General features: G+C 33.6%; 1 protein-coding gene across 1 annotated transcript in view; it reads right to left on the reverse strand.

The window, feature by feature from the left end:
- The window catches only part of GULP1 (GULP PTB domain containing engulfment adaptor 1), a 262,846-nt gene that overhangs the window by 24,000 nt on the left and 222,424 nt on the right, over positions 1-16,422 (reverse strand). Inside the window, exons 8-9 of the mRNA XM_049773274.1 lie at positions 9,842-9,940; positions 5,604-5,741 (exon numbers count right to left, since the gene is read on the reverse strand). Coding sequence (XP_049629231.1) covers positions 5,604-5,741; positions 9,842-9,940 — 237 coding nt within the window. The remainder of the gene's footprint in view (positions 1-5,603; positions 5,742-9,841; positions 9,941-16,422) is intronic.

A 16,422-nucleotide genomic window follows, 5' to 3' on the forward strand; every position in this document is an offset into this window, starting at 1 on the left:
AATTTATGACATACTAGGATTCAAAAAAAAATGAAGCCATGCTTTTGAAAATAAAGCTTATATAATTTAACACAATTGTATTTTTCATTTGAAAATAGTTTTATTATTGGGGGAGGGGAGCCACAACCGGTGATGCTCATGGGTTACTCTTGGTTATGCGCTCAGAAATATCTCCTGACTTGTGGTACCATATGGGACTCTCGGGACCGAAACAGGTTCGTCCTGGATCTGTTGTGTGTAAAGCAAACACCCTACCTCTCTGCTATCACTCCGGCCCCTGAAAATAGATTTTAACTTTACAAATATATAAAGCGATTTACCCAATTAACAGAATCATGCAAAACATATGCCTAAAATTATAGAGAACTATGTATCTTCCAAAAAACAATTTAAAAGTTGCATTAAAGAATACTTTACAAAATATCTTTTGTGTGTGGGTGTCAGAATAAATCCCTGTGCTATGTAAGGTTTGGGCCATATTACTCAGATTAATATCCAGTCTAAAAATTTCTCTTAGAAATGCCCACCAGGATAATATTCCATTTCCATACTTTTAAAGATCTCTATTATATTTATTAATTTTATCCTTTTCCATTAATTATACTACTATGATGTGATTTACAAACATTATTATTTTGTTTATAGACTTACATGTAATTATACCATCCCTACTACCATCGGTGTCAATGAAATTTTACTGTTCTCCCTAGTTTTTTTCTTAACCATTTCCCTTTGCAAACTTAACCTGCTATTCTGCTGACAATATCTTAGAGTTTGTTTCCACTGGGGATTGTCTATTCTGTTGCCTAATTTTTTTATAGTCTACATATATGAAAATCATATGGTATTTTTCTTTCTCTTTTATTTTAAAATCAATACTAATTTAATTCATCATACCATGCTTAACAAACTGTACTAATTAAAGGCAGAACAACTTCTATTTGAAATATAACATTTGCTTGTTTTACTTATTATTAAACTTGATTTTACAATAAATTTGTATAGTATAATCACATAGATCTTTTTACTATTATAAATTAGGGTAGTCACATAGATATTTTATTATACCTTTGCACTCAAAAGTAACTCCTATTAATACACAAGAGACCATATCAACCTAGATCAGCCACATGCTAAGCAAGTATCCTACTCACAGTACTATATCTTTGCTCTTAGTATTACTTCATCATCACAAATTGAATTCTTAAAATAAGAAAAAAGAAAAAAAAAGAAAAATTTGAATTCTTTTTATTTCTTTTTCTTGCCATAGTGCTGTGGCTAAGACTTCCAATACTCTGCTAAATAATAGCAGTGAAAGCAGACATCATTGACTTGTGCCTGATTTTACAAGAAGGGCTTTCAGTTTGCCACCATTAAGTATAATGCTGTTTGTGGTTTTGTTGTATGACCTTTATCATAGTAAATTTCTCCAATTACCATTTTATTGAAGGTTTTTTAAAGTCATAAATGGGTACTAAATTTTGTCAAATGCTTTTTTTATCTGCAGAAATGATAACACTTTATTAAGATGGTGAATTCCATTAACTGATACCTGTATACTAAACCATCCTTATACCCCTTCAATAAATAGGTCTAGAACCTATTTATTTCTTTGGCACTGAAAAACAATGTGTATTTATTATTATCAAGGAGTTTTTTTCTACAGCTGTTAATTCCGGACACATATATTTTTCTGGACAGATGACTGTTTTTATGTTCTGTTTCATTTTGTTTTAAACACACCAAATATATTGTTCCTTCTTTCTTGCCTTTAGAGCTTCTAAGGAGAAAACCCACTACCATTAAATTGATTTTCTGCTCTAAAATTAGTTTATTTACACTTTTGTTTCAAATATGTTTATAATTATCTTTTTTTGTTTTTATTTATTTATTTTTTTTAAGAAGGCCACATCCAGTGGTACTCAGAGGTTCCTTCTGGCTCTGCACTCAGAAATCACCTCTGGCAGATTAGGGGGACAATATAGGATGCTGAGGATTGATCCTGGGTCAGCCACATGCAAGGCAAACACCCTATCTACTCCAGCCCCAATTTATAGCTAACTTAAAAACTTTGTAATAGTCCTCTCAAAATTCTTGTTTTTAATTTAATACCACTCCTCTTAGTATTGGAATGCTATCCATTTCTTTCATCTAGTTTCAAATTTTCCTATGCCTTGATTAGTAATTTTTTTTCAGTTTTAATATATTTTTATATAAATCTTTAAGCACCATGATTACAAGCATATTCGTAATTGGGTTTCAGTCATAAACAGAATACCTCCCTTCACCAGTTTTAACAGAATTCTGGTTATCTTGAAAATTATATAACAATTTCTAGAAATTATTTAACCTTTCTCTTTCAGGTGACTTCTAATACAACACAGGTAGTGGAATAGAAGTAAAACCCTGACTTTCCACTGCCTTTGTCTCCTCACTGATTTCTCTTCCTTAATGACATAAAGGGCTGGTTACTCTGCCCACCACTGATCCTGGCTATCAACATGGTGGGAGAGTTTCATTCATTAAGACAAGAGAGTGTGGTTTAGAAGAAAATTCTTGTCTTTAGCATTGGACTATCTATTTTTCAAACTATAATTTATCAAAAGCTCTAAAGAAATAAACTACAGCACAGCAGGTAGAGCATCGTCTTTGTAGGCATCTGACCTGGATTCAGTCCCAGAACACCACATAGTTTCCTGAACTCTAACTACTAGGAGTGAGAACAGAGTGCAAAGTCACAAATAAGCTCAGAACACATCTGGGGGTGGCCCCCAAACAAACAGACAGATAAAGTACTATGAATGGATAAAAAAGGTTCCCCAGTTATTATTCTTACAACTTATTCTTGCAACATATTCATAACTGTGAGGCAGGAAACAGTTATGAAAGGAATACAGCAGGAAGAGATAAAGTGACAATGATAACTTCAGCTCTTACATTTTAATTTTGATCCAATGGAAACTTATTTATCTTAAAATTTATATTACAATGGGATTCAAGCAATTGTATAACAGGTGCCTTGCACGTGGCAACCCAATTCAAACCCCCATATCCCATATGGTGTCCCCACCACCAGCGGAATTAATTCCTGAGTGCAGAGTAAGGATTAAGTCCTCAGCATCCCTGGGTCCAAAACAAAAGGAAATAATGCATTATACATTTTTAGAAACTATTTGATTCTAGCTTTGAGAAAGTCACTTATATGGTTTCTTATAATAAGAGGAAAGAGTTGAGCTAATTCTACCATGATCTATTTTTTTCTTTTAATGTTCTTTAAATACCTAAAATGAAAATGAAGGTATTTTATTCACACTTGTTTTTGTTTCTGTTTTGTTTGGGTTTGGTTTTGGTTCATGCTTGGTGGGCTTCAAGGATTATTCCTGGCATGCTTGGGAGACCATCTGGGATCTGGGGGTCAAACCTGGGTCAGATGCTTGCAAGGCAAATGCCTTATTCACTTTGCTATTACTAGAGCTCCCACTCTCGTTTATATTTTTAAGTGTGGATGTAAGAGCTGTATTTTAAAGAGCACTTCTTTTAGAATTTAAGTACTCCGATGTTTGAATGATTGCTGTAGGTTTCAAAACTTACTTGCCTTTTTTTTTTTTAAAAAAAAAAAAGCTAATCCAAGAAAGAATTAAAAGTAAAAATAAAATTCTCATAATCAATTACAAATAGTTATGATCTGGAAGAAACAGAGTCTACTTTTAAAATGTGAATGGACTCTATAGTAAGTTTATGTTCAAAGTGAAATGAATTTGGCTCAAGAAAAAAATAAAAATAAAATACATCACAAAACTGTAAAGTAATACTTCTGATTAACTGTAACTACAAATATTTTAGTTTAAGGAAATCTAAGACAAGAAAAAAACGAGGTTCGTGCTTGGTGCAATTGTTATGTCTTACATGTACTCAACAAATATCAGTTTCAATTTTCTGTATTACAGAGGGGAAAACACCTGCAAACAATTACAGATAAGAAACACTTGGAATACTGAATATAGTGCTTTCATTCAATGAAAACAATTTTAGAAAAAAGCTTTATATAAAAATGTTAATATTCAAGGTGTTCTTTTATATAAGTAAGCATATTTTTCTTCTGAGCTGTTTCATAATCTTCATTTTAATCACATGAAGTTTTAAAAGGCCAAGTTGCTTGGCATTAAGTTAATCATTACTATCTCTTTAAAGTTCTATTGTTCAAAAGATAAAGATAATCATTCAACTTGGTATGTTTTTTCATAGTCAATTCCCTAAGAAAAAATTAATTGAGCATCTATACTCCATATGATGTCATAGTTATATGAATAAACTGAAAGTCATTTGTTCTCAAGAAATTGCATACTGAAGCCATTGAAGTAAAATACAATGTCAATACTATTAAACTTTTATTTTTGAATAAATGATATTTATATCACATATGTAATAAATTAATAAAAATGATCACATGAATTCTTTTTCTTGTCTAAACAAATTTTATTGAGGTCAGATATTCACCTTCATTAAAGTTTTTAATGGCTTCAATATGTGCTTAGAATTCACAATTTATGTTTATGTTTTGTTTTTGTTTTTGCTCTTTTGGTTTTGGGCCACACCGTTGACACTCAGAGTTCACTCCCAGCTATGCACCCAGAAATCACTCCTGGTTTGCGGGACCATATGGGACGCCGAGGGATCTAACAGCGGTCCATCCTGGGCTAGCACTGGCAAGATAGATGCCTTACCTCTAGCGCCACTGCTCCAAACCCACAACTTATAATTTGTACAACCCAGGTTAATCTATGATTATCAACAGCTTATGATAATAATTAAGGGAAAGGAGATTTCCTTAGCATCTAAGAGATTAAAGAATTCATAGAATGAATATTACTTTGTAATTCCATTTTCTTACTAGATACAAAATTTACATTAAACACATAGCAATTAATTTTCATTATATTGTTTTCTGAATAATAAAAAAATTAAGTATGAAATTTTCAGAAAGCTGTTTCTTTGTTTTTGTTTTGAGCCACACCCCTTGACGCTCCTGGGGTTACTCCTGGCTATGTGCTCAGAAATTGCTCCAGGCTACGGGGACCATATGAGACATCAGGGATTGAATACAGGTCCATCCTGGATCAGCCTCCTGCAAGGTGCCCTACCGCTGCTGCGCTATCACTCCGGTCCTCGTAATACTGTTTTTTTAATGGTATATGCAGATTTTGTTTCTGGAAGTTTCATCAGATTTGTCACATTCCATAAATATTCACTCCACCTACCGTAACTCCTTGTATTATGTGCATACTAAATAAAATTTGAGGTAAAAATGCATACAGTGATTACAAGAGAAATAACTGAACAATAACATAAGCTATTGTGTCAGTATTTGGGCCACAGTACAAATGATATTCTAATAAATTTACATGCAAGGTTGTGCACACATACATGAGGATTTAGTTAGGGGTGAAACCCTGAAGCATATTCTCAGAACAGAATAGATTTATTAGTGTAGTTAAGTATTTGCAGACCTTACTCGTTTCCAAATACTTTACTAATGCCGGAAACAAGACAATCCCTGGCCTGTAAAACAGAACAAACCACCCTAAAACATCTGGCATACTTACACACTTTTCGCTGTCAAATACATAGCACAAATGTTTATTTGACTCAGAATCTTTGCATATGAAAGTGAATATCCTCTTGTCTGTTTTATCATCTGCACAAAATGATATCCTATGAAGTTGGCAATTGTGTTGGACTTCCTGTGAACACAGATGGAAATAAGCGATCTGTGAGATATTTTATGATTTTCTAAAATAACAGCCTGTTTTAATAACATACTAATTTGTGGCTTTCAAAGTGAAAGAATCATTTGTCAAATTTTGGATTTTTGATTATATACACTCTAATGTTAAACAAAAAAGTAATGGAGATGAACCTCCTGCCTCAGAATTAAACTAAGAGTATTTGAGTACTATAAGAAAAACACAAGAAGCTCATAGACTTCCTCAGGTATAAGAGATACTAAGAAACCATCATGTGGCCATCCTATAATTTTGCCTAGAAAATCATTAACACCCAGAAAGGTTAAGATACTTCCACAATGATAAAATATTTTTAGAACCATTTTCATCATGCCAACTTTCATTGATCTAATTTACACTATCAACATCATTATATTACCAGTGTTATTTTTCTAAATATTATTGTATACTATATGTTAACAGTAAGTAATATGTAGATCCTTCCAACTTTTATACTGTTTTTCATTAAATTTGTAAATGAACAAAGTCTCTTCATTCAACTTTCAAACAATTCAGGCAACCTACTAATTAGCAAAATTTAAATACTACAGTTAGATTTATATCTCTGATCTCTCTATCTCTTCTTTAATATAAACAATCATGGTTCACTGTATACTTACAAGTCAGTGTCAGCAAGTTTAGGATCTGATTCACATTCCTAATCATCATACTAAAAATAAGACTATACAGCATAACCTATTTAAATAAATGTGAAGAAAAGTTGTATAAGATACTGTATTCTTACTTTGACCCACAAAGTGGTAACCCAGCAAAGGGTTGTTTGGGAAGCATGAAAACTAAAATCAAGGATTAAAATGAGGAAGTAAAAATAACATGATTTCTTTCATTTGGTCATTTCTAGAGAGCTGGGACCATCTGACTCAAAATCAAAGAGGTGCCAGGTTGGACTGGAGAGATATGCAAGATGAATGCTCTTGCCTTGCATGTAGTCTACCCTGGTTTTATCCCAGTCACTGCTTTATGATTCTCACCCACACACACACCACATCCCCTGTCTATCACCACCATGAGTTATCCCGTAGGACAGACTTAAGAGTAAGCTTTAATTCTACTACAAGAATTGTCCCTAATCAAAATATAAAGAAATAGGAGTGACAGGCTGGGATATGGTAAAATTCATGCTTTCATGTATGTGTCCTTGAGTTCAATAAATATAATGTTCATAAAATAATGAAGAGGAGATGAACTTTCTAAGGCTTCTGAGGTGTCATCTCCTCTTTCTTTGAGTAGTACTACAATGAACAATGACAGTGCTTATCTGAAACTTTCCTTTTCCTATATTTTTTGTACAATCCATTATGCTACTAATAAAGAAAAGTTGAGTGGTTTGTTTTTCTCATTTATACAGGTAATTAAAGGGATCATGAAAATGCACAATTTATATAGCTGAGGATAATAGCTACACAATCCTTTATTGATTTACCAATTAGATTCATAAGAGATAAACTTTGATTAAAATAGTTAGGAATCCAATTCTTTTGAGCTGTTTTATTTGGCGGCCCCACCTAGCAACATGTAACTCCTCAATCTATACTCAGGAATCACTCCTGATAAGGTTTTGGGGTTCTGTGAGATGCTAGAGATCAAAACCAAGTTGTCATGCAGGATAGGCATCTTATATGCTACACTGTTGCTCTGCTCACCTCTAATTCTTAAGTAAAATAACAGACACCTTCCTACAAATATAAGATAAAGAGGCTGAAATATAATTTTTTAATTTTGTTAGTTTTGTTACTAGAATTGATAAAAAAAAATACTTCACCAACCCTACTAATTTGAACTCTAGAGCTCTGACACTTTGAAAAATGGATTTAAACTTGGGGTAGAATAGAGATTTGATAGTTAACATTTGATAGAATATTATAACTCAGATCGTCCATGAAGCATTCAATATTTGAGACACATGATGGCAACTATAGAATCATTAGCTGTAACACTACATTCCTTTACACTGGTATGATCTACACACACAAGCTTAAGTGTTATATATTTTGTCATATTCATGGAGAATGAGGCTGTGATGAAATTAGTTATTTAGTATAATTATTGAATAATGGTTTTATTCACTAAAGCCATGAAAATTAACACTATCACAATTTTTTTCTCCAGAACATTATCACAATTTTCATGCAACAAAAATATCTGAAAAAACCCTATGAAAATTAAAACTGTAACATTTTTACCTAGTAAAGATAAAATAATAAAATAGTAAAAATACATTTTGATTATATTTAAGGCATATAACGACCCTCAGTATTCTGAGGTATGCTTTGAAATCATCACCTACAAAATAAAAATGATAATCACACTCATATATGTTAAAAGTTATAGGATCTATATGATTTCAAAGATATCAGAGAAATCGTAAATATAAACATGGCCTTACAAATTACTCTCTAGCAGAATATGTCATGATATATTTCATTTCTAAAAGAAAATTCAGGACAAGGATTCTTTATCTCTTCAATAGCACATGAAACTCACTTTGACTAGCCATTGCCATGGGCTGCTTTGCCCATAGAAAAAATTATCAAAGGCATACGTTGAACCAATGGAAAGTTTCAGACATGTAAGAAATACTTTCATAATCTGTTCAAAGGCATGAACTGAAACAAATTGTAGGTGTTAGGAGAAATCATGAATAATAAGAGTATAAAAAAATTGGAATTAAATGTTAATTATTTTTTACCAACTGACTTCCAGGGTTTTATCGAACAACAATTGTGGGGGACAGACAATAAAAGCAACTTTAGTAAACTGGAGTTACCAGAGTAAAAATATACCACCATCTGGGTGGCTTACATAATAGAATTTTACTTTCTCTTCCTTTGGAAAACTTAAGTTCAGTATTTGGTTTCTGTTCCAGCCAGTCTCCTTGGACTGGTTTTGTCTTACTGCCCCCATGTAACATGTGCTCATAGAAACCTATGAAGTTTGGTGTTGCCTCTTCTTATCAGGACACCAGTCAGACTGGCACCTTAAAGCCTCATTGAACCTTAATTTCCTTAAAGTCTCTATCTTTAAATACAATTAAATTGAGAATTATAGGTGATGGTATATAAACATATATACTAAGTCACAAGCATTTGACTATTATTAGTAGTAGTAGTAATTATTTTTAGTCTGGGTCCTACACCTAGCATTTGTCAGAGATTACAGCTGGCTTGGTACTCAAGGAAACACTTCTATAGGGACTTGGAGAAATATATGTCACGAGGAATTGACTGAACCATGGTTGGCCGCATCCAAGGCAAGCATTTTACTAGCTGTACTATCATTTGAGCCACTGAATGCAACTCTTAACTTAATACATACTTATGACATCTACAGACAACGAAAATCAGTTTAGGGGTTCTGGTAAAGAATTACGTCTCTTTTTCACACTCAGTGACTCACACTTTATGTATCTCTTTCATTGCATATTAAGAATTATCAGAACAAACACAACTGAATATATTTTATATAAATTTCTACATCCCACATAGGCCACACCAAAGAAATCCTAAAGTTACTTTACTTCGTAAAGAAGCTGGGATCCAAAAAGCTTTAATGGGGGCCAGAGAGAGTAAAGTGGGTAAGGCAAATGCCTTGCACGTTGTCAGCCTAGGTTCAATCCCCAAAACCATTTATAAGATCCTCTAAGTCAGGGGTCTCAAACTAAATTTACCTGGGGGCAGAAGGCAAAGTCGGGGTGATCCTTGAGTGCAAAGTCAGTAGTAAGCCTTGAACATTGGGGGGTGTGACCCAAACAACTAAAACAAAACAAAACAAAACAAAAAAAGATTCCTCTATGGCAGGCCACAAAATGTTGTACTGAGGGGCCGTTTGCAGCCTCTGGGCCGCGAATCTAAGTCCTACCAGTAGTGATTCCTAAGTAGTGTCAGATTAAGTTTTGAGTTACGCCAACTTTACAAAAAATAATAATTATAATAATAATAGTTCTAATATGTTACAAATGATAATGTTCATGAACATATAAACAAAATTGCAATTAACAAAATATCAGAACTCATTTAAGACAGAAAAATAATCCTTACCTTTGTTTTGGGTTCTAGAATTTTTACTCCATAAATTGATATTTGCAACTCAACTTTAGGTATTTTTTGACCTTCAGATTTCTTGATATGTCTTGCAAACTACAAAGAAAAATTATTCAAAAATCAGTAATTTTGTATCTTTGGGACAACACCAATAAATATTGGTCAAAAATTGAGTACTTGGCAGATAATTCTCTTTAGTTAATGCCTTTAATAAGGTACTTTATAAATCTGGCATTGATTCAAAACATCTAGAGATAAAAATCTATCACCACTATCTTTAAATTTTATTTCAATATACTTCTTTGATTAAATTTTAACAGCTGTAGTCATAGCGAAGAGTTGAGAAAATAAGAACTCTTTGTGGAAAATAAGTAAATCTATAATTTATTTTTCAGGGATCATTTGCCTTTAATATGCTCAGTGGTATTCGATGGTACCAGATATGGGATCTTTTCTTTTTTTGGGGAGGGGATAAACCCAGCAGCGCTCAGGGTTTACTCCTGGCTCTACGATCAGAAATCACTCCTGGCAGGCTCAGGGGACCATATGGGATGCCGGGATTCGAACCATAGACCTTTGGCACACAAGGCAAACACCATACCTCCATGCTATCTCTCCGTCCCTGGGATCTTTTCATTTATAGATATTTGCCTTGCTTAGAATTGCCTCTTACCAATCAAATTTATTATTTCTGTTTATCTGAGAATCAAAGCTATTAAATATCCTGATTCTATCTGGCATGTTACTCTACACATTTGCCTTTTTTCTCTTCTCTCCCCACCCTTCTTTTTAAAAATTGAAAAACAATTCTTACCCTCATTATTTGAAACATGATTTCCTAATATAAAATTTTGTTCAGCATATGGACCATCCTAATGTGACTCAAAATAGATTACACATAAGACACACTGTGGGATTTCAATCTTCTTTTGTGTGCTTTATTTATCTGCATTGTGTATTTCCCTCTAATTTAGGGCAGATGTGAATACACATGGTATAGTTCAGATCTGGAGCAAAGAGCAGCTAAAAACTATTTTTTATTCTCTTGACTTTGCACTGCAATAGGGAGTAGCCCAATAAATTTATATAAGAGTGCCTTCATGTGTCTGTCTTGATATCCTGGGGTGGGGTACTAGCTGTCTCATTTCATTCTGGGTGGTATAACTTTTTAACATGATGTCTGTTCTGGTCAATGAGTGTAGGCATATTGTTGTTTTTGTTTGTTTGTTTGTTTTTGTTTTTTTAATCTTTTTGTGTTATAGCCTGTCCATAATTTTAAATAATCTGGGTCAAATAAAATTTTTTAGTCAAAAAATTTTCTTCAAAAATTTCTTCAAAAAACTTGTTTGCTTCACTTCAGATCCTTAAATATTCTCCCCATTCTTTCCCAAGAAAAAGGGATTAATTTTGATTCTTTTCCTTTTATAATCTTCCTGTGCTGGCAAAATTAAAACAAGTTGGGGTTTCCACATTTAAAGGCTTACAAAATAAATCAGCTGTTCTCCATCTACGTGAATACATCTGAACAAAGCCATTCTCTTTTTTGGCTGCTGAGGAATTCTAAGCTGGCTTCCTACTTGATGTTCTTTTCCAGAAAAAGACAATGAGCTGTGGCTCATAAGGCCTTTTCCACATCTGGACACAACTATCCTGTGACCTCTTTTTTGTTTCCAGAAAAGTCTATCACAAAATAGCCATCACTAGTAAACTGATCTGTTGAGTTATTTCATTTCTGACAGAGAAAAGAAAGGAAGAAAGAATAAAAGAAATGGAGGTAGAGGAAATATAGAGAGAGGAAGGAGAGAGAAAAAGGGCAAGAAACAGCATGAAACAAAAGAAAAATAAGCTTAAATGGTCTGATATATAGCTTTACAATGATTACTGACGACAGGAAGTAATAATATTCAAAGGGTATTCAGAAGTCATTCAATCGAATTTTCCTATTTCAAACTCCAGGAAAATAAGCCTCAGAAGTTATTTACATTAATTATAAAATAAACCTGGAGCAAGTGATCAAGAACTTAATTTTATGGCTACTCCACTAAAAAGGTTTTTTTTTTTTTTTTTTTTTTTTTTTTTGCATAGCACATCTCAGGGATTAAAACAATAGTAATAGCAATTTAGCAACTGGTTTTCCTATGTATAAAGGCTTATCTTAGTTATGGGCCTTGATGGTGTCTTGGTTGTTGCATAAACCACTAATGCAAAGGGTATAATCGCTCCAAGTAGAGTAACTCATTTTGTACTTGCCCAATTTTTCCTAAAATGTAATTCAATTATTGAAATTGAATGTCATCATGGAGTCTATGACTTTTGACACTTATAGACTTCTTCACTATGTTCCCAAATACCTCAAATATACATGTCAAAAAATTAGAGTCCCTTATTTTTTTGTGGGGTACTTCTGTCTAGTGATGCTCTTAGGGCACAAGGATACCTGCAGAACGTATTGGCAACTCAATCAGGTCAGTGAGAAGAAGTTGAGAACATGTTGTTGCTCTGGCCTAGCATAATACCTCTCTCTCCTGTCTCCCCACAGCCCTCAGGTTCTCCCTTTTCTCTCCATAAACACCACTTGAATATTAATGTTTGAAGGGATTCATGGCACATTTATTTCCAATTTGTATTCAATGTATTCATTTCATGATCATCTAGATCAAGTTATCTACAACTATCACTAGAAATAACAAAATCCAATAAAGTTCATCTATGTTGGTAGAGCTTAACCTTTTTCTTAGTGAGCTGAATGCCACAAATAAATACTAACTTTTAATACTTTAAACTGATGGAGAACTTAGTATTACTTGAAATACCAAGTACTTCATATGACACTGGTGGGTGAGTAAAACTGCTATAGAGAACAAATGAGCACTGATTTTCAAGTTTATAATTACACAATTTATTTCTCAGAGAAAAGTCTTTGGAAATAAACCTAAATATACCTAGCTATAATAAACATTGGACCAAAACATAGATAAATCTATTATTTTGATCTAACTACACAGAATGGTTCCTGATTACTCAAAATTATCACAATGGCTCTTTGTGGTTCTTATACTTAAATTACAAATTTAATTAAAAGCATAACTGGCAATGCTTCAGAAAACTCAAGTCTCTGTGCATATTAATTAAGCTATTAATTGAATCAGAATATTAATTAAATTAAACTCCAGATGAGTTATTAAATAACTGGCTAAGAAGCTGAAAATGATATTACTCTCTATAGGAAGAGTGAGGCTTAGTGGGAAAATGCCTGGGCCTAGTTTTAACAGAATTCAACAAAATTCCAAAGGACCATAATCTTTGAAAAAATTCCATGTAATTCTAATTTAGCTCCACTGAGGTGAGGAGTCTTTTCTCTAAAATCAGTGTTCAGAAATGCTGACCTCTAGACAAATCAAAGAGTTTGGATCTATAACCAATATTCTTCTACATGAACATCTTAAGAATAATGTTTATCTAACATGTTGAAATGTCTAATAGTTGTACTAAATATATTAATAAAAATAAATATATCATTATTAAAAGTAAAAGTATACAATAATTGTCATATTATGAACCTAGAAGTTAAAAGATTTTTAATCACTACAATGCGTAGTTTGATATTATATTAAACCATAGCTTAAAGCATTATTAAAAAAAACTAAAACTGTTCACCATAATTGCTTTGATAAATGTAGTATCTGGAAGTCAAAACTTTAGCATAAAAATGTATCAAAGAAAAATGTAAAATGAATAAATTTTACACAAAATGAGAGAAAAACAGTATGCTATAAAAATAACAGCTTGCATAGTTTCTTGTCAAAAAATCAGAAATCACTAAAAACAGGAGATTGAAAAATATATATATTTTGAAAATCTTGTTTATTTTGAGTTCATGTCAGAAATCAATGTTTATAACAAATATTTTGAAAGCTAATCAGAATAAAATGTTATTTTGGTGAAAAATAAGATATGCTAAACTATTGGAGACAAAGAATCAGTCAAAATACATAAATTGAAAAATAAACAGAAAATTAAAATGGGGGATGTGAACACAAAATGAGTTGATTAAATTTCCTTGTTTAGAAGAGCTATGGCGCCATCTTCTGGTCTTCTCTACATTACAAAAGAAAAAGCGGTGTCCGCCTACATGTTTTACAAATGAATTGTACCCTCTGATTTTTGACCAAATAAGGGATGGAAGTATAAAAAGAGCACTTTCCCCCACGTTTTCACTAATCATTACTCTAAGTATTCTTTCCTTATCTACAACAGTTTTGCAATAGGATTGCATGTTAAACACATTTCTGGGTCAGAGTAATAGTTTGAACAATGCCACGAGGTGGGAGTAGCCCTAAAACAAACAAACAAACAAAAAACAAAAACAAAAAATTAACCAAATACCTGTCGATTCCATAAAACACTTGAAAAAAAAGGTGTTTATCAACTTGGGACATTTTAAAACAGTACTGTATGACTTTTCTCATACTGTCAATCATATTCCTTTATTGCCAGAGTATATTTCCAAACAGGAAACTACATTAAAATCCCTTATGAAGTCTCAAGGAAACTGTATGAAAATTATCCCCTGCACCCAAAGTATTTCATTCCAGACATTATTTTTGTAGTTTATTTATTATGTAAATAATTTTTGTTTGGGGATTATTGAATAAAATGCTAGGTATAAAGAAATATGTAAATACTTTCATTCTGATTATATAAGTTAAACACTCCCTAAAATTTTTAATATTTTGGGTTTACACTTGGCAATGCTCTTGTTCTCTGTACTCTCTGATAACTCCTGGAAGAACTAAGGGGACATATATAGTGTCAGGAATCAAACCCAGTAGGCTGTATGCAAGGCAAACAACCTACCTGCTGTACTATTACTGACATATTAAATAGAACTTTAAACTAAATTTTCATAAAGTGTAAGCCTTTTTACATTAGTGCTAAAAGTACTGTCCAAAGAAGTGTAAGTCTAAATATATCTAATGAGTAGTGGAAAGAAAATTTGGTTAGTCAACCTATGTTTTATTTGTTTGTGTTTTTTTTTTGCGGGGGGGGGTGTCACACCCGGCAGCGTTCAGGGGTTACTCCTGGCTCTGCGCTCAGAAATCGCCCTGGCTAGGGGAACCGCTGGGAGGCCAGGGATCAAACCAGCATCTGTCCTGGGGTCAGCATCGTGCAAGGCAAACGCCCTACCACTGTGCTACCAGTCTGGCCCCATCTTTATTTATTTTTTTAAATTAAGAGTGATAGCACCTTCTGACCTTTTTGCGAATTTATTTAAAACATTAAGTAAAATACTTACATAGAAAATGAAGGGAAAATATATGCTCCCATTTTTTTGGTTTTAGGGATGCACCCTCCACTCCAGTGTTCAGGGTTTTTTCCTGGCTCTTGCCTCAGAAATCACTCCTGGCAGATAGATGGATGTGTGTGTGTGTGTGTGTCTGTGTGTGTGTGTGTGTGTGTGTGTGTGTGTGTGTGTGTGTGTGTGTGTGTGTGCGTGCGGTGTTTGTGTGTGCGGGTTTATGTTTTCCCTCGTTTTCACTAACCATTACTCTAAATATTCTTTCCTTATCTACAAGACTTTTGCAATAGGGAGTGAAGCCAGGTCGGCTGTGTGAAAGGCCAACGCCCTACCTGCTGTGCATCGCTCCAGCCCCAAAGTATTATTTATTCTTATTTCTTCACCCATAAAACAAGCATTCTGTCTAAACCTTTTTTTGCATTTTAACACTCAGTAAATTCCTCCTGCTACAACAGTCTGGCAGCTAAGTAATTCTATTTGAAGGGAGGGAGAGAGACACCCAACTATTAATCAGAGGATACTTGGCCAACTGGGTCTAGGTCTCAATGCTAGGGCCTGAGAATGTAGTGCCGCATGACCCCTAAAGTGCTGGGGACCCACCAGGGCCACAATCAGTGATGCTTTAGGTTCCTCAGGTTCTCTTAGCTCTCAGGTCAACAACTGGGACTGTTTGGAAGGAAACTGAACCCAGTTTGGGCATGCGCCATTGCTCTTTATTATCTTCCACAAGCTCCAAATAATAAGCCTTTTAGTGACTATGACTTTGTGCGGCACAATCAAAGACCTAAACCTCATATGGGATAAATGGTTGTTTCTAAAACAAAGTCAGAAAAGGGTTGACTGTTTCTTAAAACACAAAACTATATGCAACAAAAACAAAAATAAAAATTTGCAAGAGCAGTCATAGAAACTAACATCAAACTGCTCAAACAAAGTGACGAGGGTGTGTTGGATAGTCTTAATGAGATGAAGATAAAAATTCTGTTTGAGTTCTCATTTCTTAAAAACACTGCGAGAACTCTGTGCAATGGAAAGCAATGAGGAAAACCATGATAATAAGTATAGCGTCTTCTGTAAGTTTTTCCAGGCAGAGTCCATCAATTTCAATAAAGAGTCTTCCCTGCTACCTTCATCTCTGGTTTCCCGTCGGCATGCATCCAGATCCTCATGGATTTGTCCATTAGAGCATCTTCAACAGTTAGTATGATTGCAAAATCCTGGGACTCCACACTAACTTTACATTTTCTCACTTTATGGATGCCATAACTGTTATACATAG

This window comes from Suncus etruscus, chromosome 5 (genome assembly GCF_024139225.1).
Source record: "Suncus etruscus isolate mSunEtr1 chromosome 5, mSunEtr1.pri.cur, whole genome shotgun sequence".
Taxonomy (NCBI): Eukaryota; Metazoa; Chordata; class Mammalia; order Eulipotyphla; family Soricidae; genus Suncus; species Suncus etruscus.